This window comes from Ziziphus jujuba, chromosome 4 (genome assembly GCF_031755915.1).
Source record: "Ziziphus jujuba cultivar Dongzao chromosome 4, ASM3175591v1".
Taxonomy (NCBI): domain Eukaryota; kingdom Viridiplantae; phylum Streptophyta; class Magnoliopsida; order Rosales; family Rhamnaceae; genus Ziziphus; species Ziziphus jujuba.
The window spans coordinates 21445979-21456892 of NC_083382.1; the positions used below are offsets into that span (position 1 = coordinate 21445979).

The 10914-nt window shown below is 32.2% G+C and overlaps 1 protein-coding gene across 1 annotated transcript; it reads left to right on the top strand.

Moving 5' to 3' along the window:
• The first annotated feature begins 897 nt into the window (after positions 1-897).
• Positions 898-5837, top strand: LOC107417304 (probable transcription factor GLK1). The gene is made up of 6 exons (XM_016025920.4): positions 898-1805; positions 2102-2242; positions 2971-3321; positions 3480-3536; positions 4858-4974; positions 5384-5837. Exons 1-6 carry the CDS (start codon positions 1326-1328, stop codon positions 5531-5533), a joined length of 1296 nt encoding a protein of 431 aa, XP_015881406.1. The 5' UTR covers positions 898-1325; the 3' UTR covers positions 5534-5837.
• The last annotated feature ends 5077 nt before the right edge of the window (positions 5838-10914 follow it).

The window sequence follows — 10914 nt, forward strand, 5'->3', positions numbered from 1 at the left end:
AAATATACAGTAAGAACTTCCTTCACTCTTAAACAGAATACGTAATTTCTAAATTGTGATTTATGATTGGGTACAAAATCGTGTAACCGAACATATATAGCTTACGGGAGGCAACTAGCTGCCGTAGAATAGCATTTTCCAAATGAAATGCATATGCTGAGTACATGCCAAGCCGACTAGACAAGTACTGAGTTTTTCTTTTGTTTTCTTTGTACATAATAATTTACTTCATGCAGGTCCTAAGATTTGATTCCATTGTTTTTCGACCAGGCGTACAAGATAATATAACAGTATTCCTAGTCATGCAACTAATAACAAAACGACTTGACGTTTCAAACGCTAGCTAGTCATATAAATTAAGTCTTCTTCGAGCTCTAATATTATATATGTGCAATTCTAAGAGAAGTAAGGGCAGGTACGAAACCCTTCCAGGAATAATCTTATTTTCTGGAGAATGTGGAAGGCAATCATAATCAGCTACCCTTGGTTGACCTCTTCAAATTATCTTTGTTATTATGATTATATAATAACAGAGAAAAAACAAAAAAAAAAAAAACAAAAAAAAAAAAAGAAAAAGAAAAAATAATGGTATATCAATTATCTATCTGTCATTTGGAAAAAGTACAAGGGTCAATTTGTCACCCACGTGGCTATACACATCTCTTTCCTTTTCACTGTACAATAGATATGCATGAGTCATGAGGTTGATGATATATATATATATATATATAATCCAATTCCAATCCCAACCCTACGCTCTGACATCAATTTGGACCCCTTCCCTCTGTCTTGCTTTAAGTTCTTTTTTTCTATCTCTCTCTTCCATGCCCTATTTATTTATTATTATTTAAAAAAATAAAAAATAATTTAATATAGCTCACGAGCAACTTCTTTGGATTTTCAAATCCTTCAAAAAAAGGTCATCCACAAACCGAATATATACAGGGAAAAATTATATGTATCAGTAGCAAACAAAAACAAATACATAAAAACAAAAATTTGAGAGATCTCAGCACAAATTGTGGTTGAGATGCAATCTCTTTACAGTCTCGCTTGCACTGCAGAAAACCCAACAATATTACCATTCCAACCCATTTTATCACTTATTTGTCCCATCTTTTTCCGCTCATATATCTCCGACGGATTCACCGGAAAAAAGTGGGGATAAAAAGTATATATTGTATTTCTTCAACATATCTTCAAGTACAATTTTGATTGAAACCTTTATGCCCTATTACATTGATTAGAGCACACAGAGATATTATTTCTACACAAAGTATCGAGTTCCAGTAGAAGGTTTTTTCATCGCCGGTTGGTTGTCTGGAATGCTTGCTGTGTCGCCTTTGAGGGACACCTGCAGGGATGAAAACCAAGGAGAGGTGGAGAGATTCGACTTGACCGATTTTGGCGATGGAAATCAACTCGACAGCATCGACTTCGACGATCTTTTTATTGGCATCAACGATGGGGATGTGCTGCCGGACTTGGAGATGGACCCGGAAATCCTTGCTGAATTTTCAGCCAGTGGGGGTGAGGAATCTGAGATAAACACATCTCTATCGGCTGAGAAATTGGAGGACAACAGAAAGAGAGAGGAAGACGATAAAGTCTCGGGTTCTGGCTCAGCTAGCTCCAGACTAAACTCAAGCAGGAGCTCTCGAGGAGAAGATGGAGAAATTGTAAGTAAAAGAGAAGAAAGAGTTGCAGTGAGTACTAATAATACATCTCAGAAAGAAGAATACAAAGGACGAAAATCATCCACTACTGCACAATCAAAGAATTCTCAAGGGAAGCGAAAAGTGAAGGTAATTACTACTAGCTAGGTTCGAGCTTATAGTTCAGTATTACAGATGCATAATATTATTTAAGTCTTTTTTTTTTTTTTTTTTTGAATATTTAATGAAATTGACTAATCTTGAGAGAATTCTGTCTCTTTCAATTATGGGTCATCACCAACTTCCTGCACTGTATAGAAATCACGGGAATCAAGTCCATGCAGTGGAAAGAGAGAGAGAGAGGAATTGGAGATTCATACCATTTAATAATTTGAAGTAATTTTATGTGGGTGGGATTTTAACTCTATTGAAGTATATATGTGTAGGTGGATTGGACAGCTGAGCTCCATAGGCGATTCGTTCAAGCAGTGGAACAACTTGGGGTCGATAAGGCAGTGCCTTCTAGGATTTTAGAGCTTATGGGAATAGATTGTCTTACTCGCCACAATATTGCCAGCCACCTTCAGGTACATAACCATTTCTTTCGACACTTGTTAATTTACTTTCTAAAATCAGCTTAACTACTCAGATTTCATTCCTGTTTACTAAATGTAAAAATTTTCTGTATACCTCCATATTTAAGCTATATTTTTCTTTCACCGAATTAGTAGTGTTTCTTTAGAAACAAAGGAAAGAAGAAAAATTACAAAAGAACACCTTATTTATTTGATGCTGTTGAGCTAGTTCCTAATATTCTACCCTCTGGTATTGGATTTATAAAACAGGAAAAAACTAATTTAACTAATCTTACTTCCCAATCCCATTGCCCAAAAAATTATACTGAGTGGCCTAAGTTATATATGATATTCAGATATACAAGTTCATAAATCTTTGTATATCTACCTAACTTAAAATTTTGAGGTGGTACGGAAAAGTTATAAAATATTGCACGCTTACAGAAAATAACAATACATAATTATAAATATGAATGTTCAAGAAACATTAATTTTAAATTTTAGACTTCTCTTGCATTAATATCTAAAAAAATTCTTTAAACAATCGGTTCCTAGCCAGCTTATGTAGTTATTATAGTAGAGAGATTAACAAATTTATATGAGAATATATATATACAGCTTTGCTATTGTGCTATTGTGCAGACCAAATATGCACCATACAAAAATTATATATGTATTAATATATAACAGGAGTGGAATAGTACTCTGATTATGCGGAGGAATTTGGAAACTATGTGCAGAAATACAGATCGCATCGAAAACATTTGCTGGCGCGTGAGGCTGAGGCGGCAAGCTGGACACAAAGAAGGCAAATGTACGGCTCGGTGGCAACCGGAGGTGGAGGAGTGCCAAAGAGAGAGATGAGCCCGTGGCTGGCACCCACCATGGGTTTCCCTCCCATAACACCCCCCATGCATCCTCAACATTTCAGACCCTTACATGTGTGGGGCCATCCCACCGTCGACCAATCCTTAATGCACATGTGGCCCAAACATTCTCCATCTCCACCACCTCCAGCACCACCTTCTGCAGTCTGGCCACCGGCTCCACCACCGCCTGACCCTTCATATTGGCATCCTCGCCACCAGCGTGTAAGCGCTCTCTTTCTCCATATCTCCCACGAATACTACCAATGTTTTTAGCAGTATGTAATTTATGATTTACGGAAAAGAATAATGATTGAAGAAAGATATCCGTGACTTGAAAATTTTTTCATTACAATGATTGGGATATTGGTTTTGGTGTGTAGGTTCCCAGTGCACTAACCCCAGGAACGCCATGCTTTCCCCAACCACTGGCTACTACGGTAACTCATCATTCCTTACTACTTTTGGAGTTTTGCACAGTGTCTCTGTCTTAAGTTTTGGATTTACACAATATCAAAAAACCTTTTTGCATTCATACATCAAACTATCCTGTTATAAGCTGTAACTCAACTATAATTTTCATTGTATAATTTACCCACTTTTGATAATGATGATTTTTTTTTTTTTAATTTTTCGGTTTTCAGTTTTTTGTTAAGAATTTTACTTAGATTTTGTACAATTGGCTAATTTGTTAAATGATAGTTAGACTTCTCACTATACAAGTTAAAAAAATAAAATAAGAAAGCATTTCAAACAGATTATAAATTCCATGTATGCTTAGAGGGATGTATTCAATTTAGAGTTTGATGGATTTAAAATGAATTATAGACTTTAAAGGATTTTATGGATTGTTATGGAATTCTACAGACTCCATAAAGATTTTGTAAGAATCCAATGAAATCTTTGGATTTAAAGGTGGATTTCATATTGACAATTTTCTTCACAATTTCCCTGTTAAAATCCTTTCAAATCCATTAAAATCCATTATTTTTTAAAGTCTTTTAAAATCAATGACTTTTTGAATACCATTAGATTTTAAAAGAATTCTATAAAGTCCTAATTGAATACATTTAGATTTTAATGGACTTTTATAAAATCCATCAAAATCTGAATTGAATATCATTAGATTTGTATGGATTCCTTTAAAATCTAAATCGAATACCTCAAAACTTTAAAAGACTTTTAAAATCCTTCAAATTCTAAATTGAATACATCCCCCTTAATCTTCCAAACAAGTAATAATAATAATAATTAATAAACTAAAAATAGAAAACCAATAATACAAATATTAAAAAACAAGCCCTTGACTGTAAAAATTCACAACATGTGACCAAATACATTTTCTTCATATCTTAAAAATAATTATAATATATTTGGTGCAGGACTTCGAACTTTGCCCACTTAATAGTCTAATTTTAATTAAATTGCATTCAAGGATGAGCGTATTGTTAGATAAGAAAATAAATAAAATGGATATTAAATGAAGGTAATAAGTGTGTGCATAAATTTAATAGTTATATAAAGAACAATACACATATCAATTAGTCTGCAAGTTACCAACTAATCTATCAGTTATTTATTAAATATATACATATTAACATAATGTATGTCTATTTGATAAATAATTTGATGGACAATATGGTATTTTTAATATTATTCTTATATATATATAAGATTCCTGTTCTTTTTTTTTTTTTTGAGTAATAGTTCATAAAATTTGAGATAGAGTTTTTGGCTTACGTAGTTGGTTACCTCATGCAGAGATTTGGCGCTCCACCTGTCCCGGGAATCCCACCCCATGCCTTGTATAAAGTAGATCCCAGCATCAGTGTCCCGACTGGACAATCTGGTCCACACCCTCTCCTTGACTTTCATCCGGTCAGTAGCTCATTTCTTAGTAGCAACTTCTCTCAATCTTAAAATTAAATTGAATTACGAAGCACTCCATATACATATGTAGATTTTCTATCTTTTTGGGAGATTCGAGTTTTCTTGTTACCTATTTCCATTACTTTGGACTACTTTTACATGGATTATCATTATCAATTTTTTTTTTTTTTTTGAAAATAATAGCATACATTTATATTTTTATCTTGGAAATGGGGATTGAACTTATGTCCTTACCGTCCCGGACTCTACTACTAAGCTGTACCTTCCTCGACAGGACGATTTCTCAATTTTATTTGTTTCAGCACTATGTAAGGACTAGGTCTTGCATCTATATCATTGCATAGTTAAGCGTGAAATTGATGAAGCATATACTTTTTGTTTGTCTCCTTAAATGCAGTCTAAAGAGAGTGTAGACTCAGCTATTGGAGATGTTTTATCGAAACCATGGCTCCCACTTCCTCTAGGATTAAAACCTCCATCTCTTGATAGCGTGATGGTGGAACTACAACGACAAGGAGTTCCTAAAGTACCACCCTCTTGTGCTTGACCCACAAAAACATTGCTCCAAAGGAGGTTGTTTTGAAGCTGTGCTTTAAGGCCGAGAAAGCCCAAAAATCTGACGACATGTCCTATATTAGAGTACTACACATCTAATTTAAGAGGTTTTTTTTTTTTTTTTTTAATTATTATTTTTATTTCCACTATTTTCTTTTTCAATAACATATTTAAGAACTGCTTTATTTTATAATATTCTATATCATCAAGAATAAGAGCTTATATTGTCGATTCGTATATATGTATATCCATGTATGACAATAAAACGATTGATTTTGTAGAGTTCGCTCTGAGCATTAGATTATATTAACCATGAGAAAATTTGCAATGAATCCTCAAGGTTTTCACCTTAATTTCCTCCCTTCTATAAGGACTTCTCTAGTTTCTAGCTGGGAACTTTACTACCAATAAATATTTAATTATACCATTAAAGTTTGTTGTTCTTTAATTTGCTAAAGCAACATACAAAATCGATGATCAATAGAATTAAGGGATATTGACAGCTAAGCACCCCGAACTTTATTGGGGTTGACAAAGTACGCCCTAAATTTTTTTTTCTGACATTATGCACCCCAAACTTCCTTTTCGCTTGCACTGTTGGTCCTTTTGTTAAAAATGCTTAATGGAATGAGCAAACGAGGGTAGATGAGGTAATTTCACATATTCTTTTTCTTCTTCTTCTTCATAGACACCACCATATCTGAATCTCAATCTGATACAAAAGAGAGGTCCTCATAGGTATCATAAAATTGATCTTCTTGTTCATAACTACAATTAATCATATTTTTTAAGGATATTGGCAGCTAAGCACCCCGAACTTTATCGGGGTTGATACAGTACATCCTAAATTTTTTTTTTCTGGCATTGTGCATCCTAAACTTCTTTTTCGCTTGCACCATTGGTATTTCTGTTAAAATACTTAACGAAATGATCATGTGCTGTGCACGTGCTAATTAAGTGAGGATAGATCAAGTAATTTCATATATTCTTTTTCTTCTTCTTTTTCTCCTTCTTCTTTTTCTTTTCCTTCTTTCTTGCAAAACTTGTTCCCCATTGCACACAAACTCCAAATTCAAACACTAGATCTGTTTTTCTTCTTTTATGCTTACACAAACACAAACAAAAAAGAGAAAAATGCCACCTTTCCAGTCTTTTTTTCACCTTCTCTTTCCTTTCCTTCATGCTACCAAAACGCCGTATCGAGGTAATTTTTGTTTTATTTCTTTTTTTTCTTTATAATTTATATTTTCTGATTATTAAAAAAAAAATTGTTCTTTTATTTTTTGGTTGTATTCTTTGCCACCCCAAGTGGGAAACTCCTGTGGATGTGAGAAACATAGAGAGAGAGAGAGAGAGAGAGAGAGAGAGAGAGAGAGAGAGAGAGAGAGAGAGAGAGAGACAGAGAGAGAGGATCGAGGTTTGCTTTGAAGGTGGAAATCCCTATGTGATTAAGTGGGTTTCATGGGCATTGAAGGTGGAAATCCCTATGTGATTAAGTGGGTTTCATGGGCAGAAAGCAAAACAATAAAGGATAAAAAATATGATTAATTGCAGTGATGAACAAGAAGATCAATTTAATGATACCCGTGAGGATCTCTCTTCTGTATCAGATTGGGGTTCAGATTTTGTGGTGTTTATGAAGAAGAAGAAGAAGAAGAAAAAGAGTATGTGAAATTACCTGATCTACCCTTGTCTGATCATTTCGTTAAGGATTTTTTACGAAAGGACCAACGGTGTAAGTGAAAAGAAAGTTTGGGGTGCATAATGTCAGGAACAAAATTTAGAATGTACTGTGTCAACCCCGATAAAGTTCAGGATGCTTAGCTACCAATATCCCTATTTTTTATCCCTTATTATTTTGCTTTCTGCCCATGAAATCTTGACTTGAAAAAAGAATAGGAAAAATAAAATAAAATGATAAGACTCCTATTTAGAATAATAAAGCTTTTCAATTTTATTTCTTGAAAGATGTCTTTAAAAAAAAAACAAAGAAATCACCCTTCAAAAAATAAAATAGAAATACCCATCAAAGATCTAACAACAAATAATATATTCAGTCTAATCAAAACATAAATAAAAATAATAATTTTTTCTAATTATAAAATTCGGCCAAGCTTAGTTGAATGCCATGTAGGCGCATATCACCCTCCACGCGGCAAAAGTGCCATGTGACCATATGATGCCACGTCACCATCCATGTCATCAAAACGTGCCACATCACCATATTGTTCGATATGATGCGTTAGGCTTTCTTTCATGTTGGCATCCACCATTCCAATCATATGGACCAATTTTGGTTCATCTTCAGTATTGAACATGCTTCCTTGATATGTGAACACCTCCTGGATTAAACCATTTAATGCTTCTTTAAACCGCTTTGCTCTAGCTTTGGTTATTGGTCCCGTAGAGTTTGAAGTGGCTCTCGACTCTATCTTAAGGTTCTCCTAGTCATGTCCTTATCACTAGGAGCCAAATTAGGTTTCCTAAACCTAAATTTTGTCCATATTAGTTTAGGAAAGCTTTGTAATCACTACTAAAAAAAACCTTTTAACAACCATTAATTTGGTTGGAAAACATCCTATTTTGGTCACCAGTGGTTTTTAGAGACCAAAAAATCGTGGTCACCACGTGGTTGCTTAAACATTGTAACAGATTCTCTTTAATGACCAATAAAAGTTGGTTGCTAAATCTTTTGAGGATTTAGTGACCAGTTTTTATGGAGTCTGTGACCATAAATTAGTCCTTAAAACTCCTTGAATATAAGAAAAGACACCAATTTTAAGCTTTTACCGACCAATAAAAAAATATGAGCAACCAATAGTTGGTCACTCAATGCTGTGTTGGTGACTATTTATGGTCACTTTAAGCATATACTTTGGTCATCAAAAACTTATAAGTAACCAAAAAATGTTATGGGACCAATTATTAAAATCTTCGTGGCCAAAATGGTGGTCACTAAAAACTATCTTCAATAACAAAACGTTTTAGTCATCGAAAGAGTTTTTGATCGACGTAGTTGGTTGCAAAAATATAGTTTTAGCAGCAATATCATTGGTCACATAAATTTATTTTCAATGACTAGCCATTTGGTCCTTAGATGTTGTTTTAGTGACAAATATTTGGGGTCACTAAATTGTCGATATAGTGGCTAGTTACATTTGGTGGCAAATTTATTACTTTGTAACTATGATTTTGTCATCGAGAAACTTTTCACTAACAAATGTTGTGGTTAATAATAATCATTGTCAATTTGAAATGCATTTTAATGATCAAAATATTAGTCACTGTATCCTTTTTTTAATGACTAAGAATTTGTCAATAACGATTAATGAAGTTAAAAGATGTTTCAGTAACCAAATTCATTTATAGAAATGGCATTATCAATTACCAATATTGGGTTTCTGTAAACCTTTATTTTGGTATCCATTGAATTGGTTGGTGAAATATAATTTGAGCGACCAACAGATTGGTAGTGAAATATGCTTATGCATGTTAATAAATATTAACAATATTATATAATTTCAATTATATGTTTCACCAAAAAGTATAAAACTAATTATATTATTATAAATTTCATTACATACATGAAATTGTTATTACACTATATTTACATTGCAAACACAAAATATTAAAGAAAAAGCATCTGTATATAATAGAATAAAGAAAACAATATAATTTATACTTGTGAGATGCTACAATGTAATTTGAAAAACACGTACCAATATCAATGTTTATTATAGTCGTATCATAAACTGTATCTAGGCATGTTTGTTGTAATCACACGATCTCATTCTTAAATATAAAAAAACATTAAAAAAAATTGATGACAAAATACAAATGAAACAAATTAGAAACAAATTACTAATTTGATTGATATTGGGGAAAAAAATGTACATAACAGATTTAGCTCTAATAGTATTCTATAATAAATATCCCTCACTAAAAAATGCAATAATAATTTCACCAATAAAACATTTTTTTATTAAGCTTCATGATTGAGCATAAATTCAACTAGAAAATACATAATTAAATTTCAATCAAAACAAACTCTACACAAATATACAAGTAATTCTCAATCTAAAAATAACTTACACAAGGTAAAATATTGAAGGAAATAGAATCACTGTTTCTCTAAATACTATAATGAATTGGAATAAAAACAAATATACATATATATATATATATATATATATAAACAAATATACATATATATATATATATATATATATATATATATATATATATTTATATATCTAATCCTTCTAATTCACTTTAAGGAATATCCTACTAGGATCATGTGATACAATGTGATACAATGATAAAAATGTACTCTTTTTTCTCATTAGGTGCTTGTCCAATGTGATACAATGATGCAATATATTTTACTATGATGACAGTCCTATTTTAAAAAATAAAAGTATATTGAAATTGATGATAACATAAACATAAAGAAATTATTAAGTGAGAATATAAATATAAATAATTAATATATGCAAATAAACCACATTCAAAAGACAGCATATGTTATATTAAACTAGTTAAAATGGAGCATGATCATCATAAACATGAATAGAAATCATTACACAAATACAGCAGTATGATGAATAAAAATCATTACGTAAATATAACAGTACAAGTAATTAGTATATGCAAAGTGATGGAACTTTCTAATATGTCCAAGGTGATAACATGGTGCAATATAATCATATTGTGATAAGACTTTAAAAAATAAAAGTTATTTAACTAAAGAATTATTCAGCTAAAACTAAAGTGATGACAATAAAAACAAAAAAGAATTATTAGCTGACAATATAAACATTCTGGACTTTAATATATATGGTAGTAAGCTATATTAAAAAGGCAACATAACATAGGAAACTGGAAAAAAAAAAAAGAAAAAAAATATAGTTATTTATGCAAATGAGTCAGTATCCTCACCGGTTTCACCATTACTTAACAAGTCATATTCACTATCATTGTCAGTTTCCTCATTGTACTCTCTATTATCTTCACTCTCTGTGCCACTATCTGCATCTTCATAATCTTCACTCTCTGCACCACTATATGCATCTTCAAAATCTTGACTCTCTGCCTCACTATTTGCATCTTCATAGTTTGTTGCACTTTTCAAATTAATTTCTATTGGCTCAATATTTTCATGATTAAGATGTTCAATATCAATTGATTCAAAAAAAAGGTTGAATGTCCATTGAATCATTTTCTTGATAAGCATCCAACTCATTAACTTCAAATGAATCATCACGATTATCAACTTCGTTTGATCAGTCTGGAAAATCCCATAGGTGACGGTGATGCACCTTTCGAACCACTTTCCAATGTTGACCCATCTTGTAATCATCCACGTAAAACACT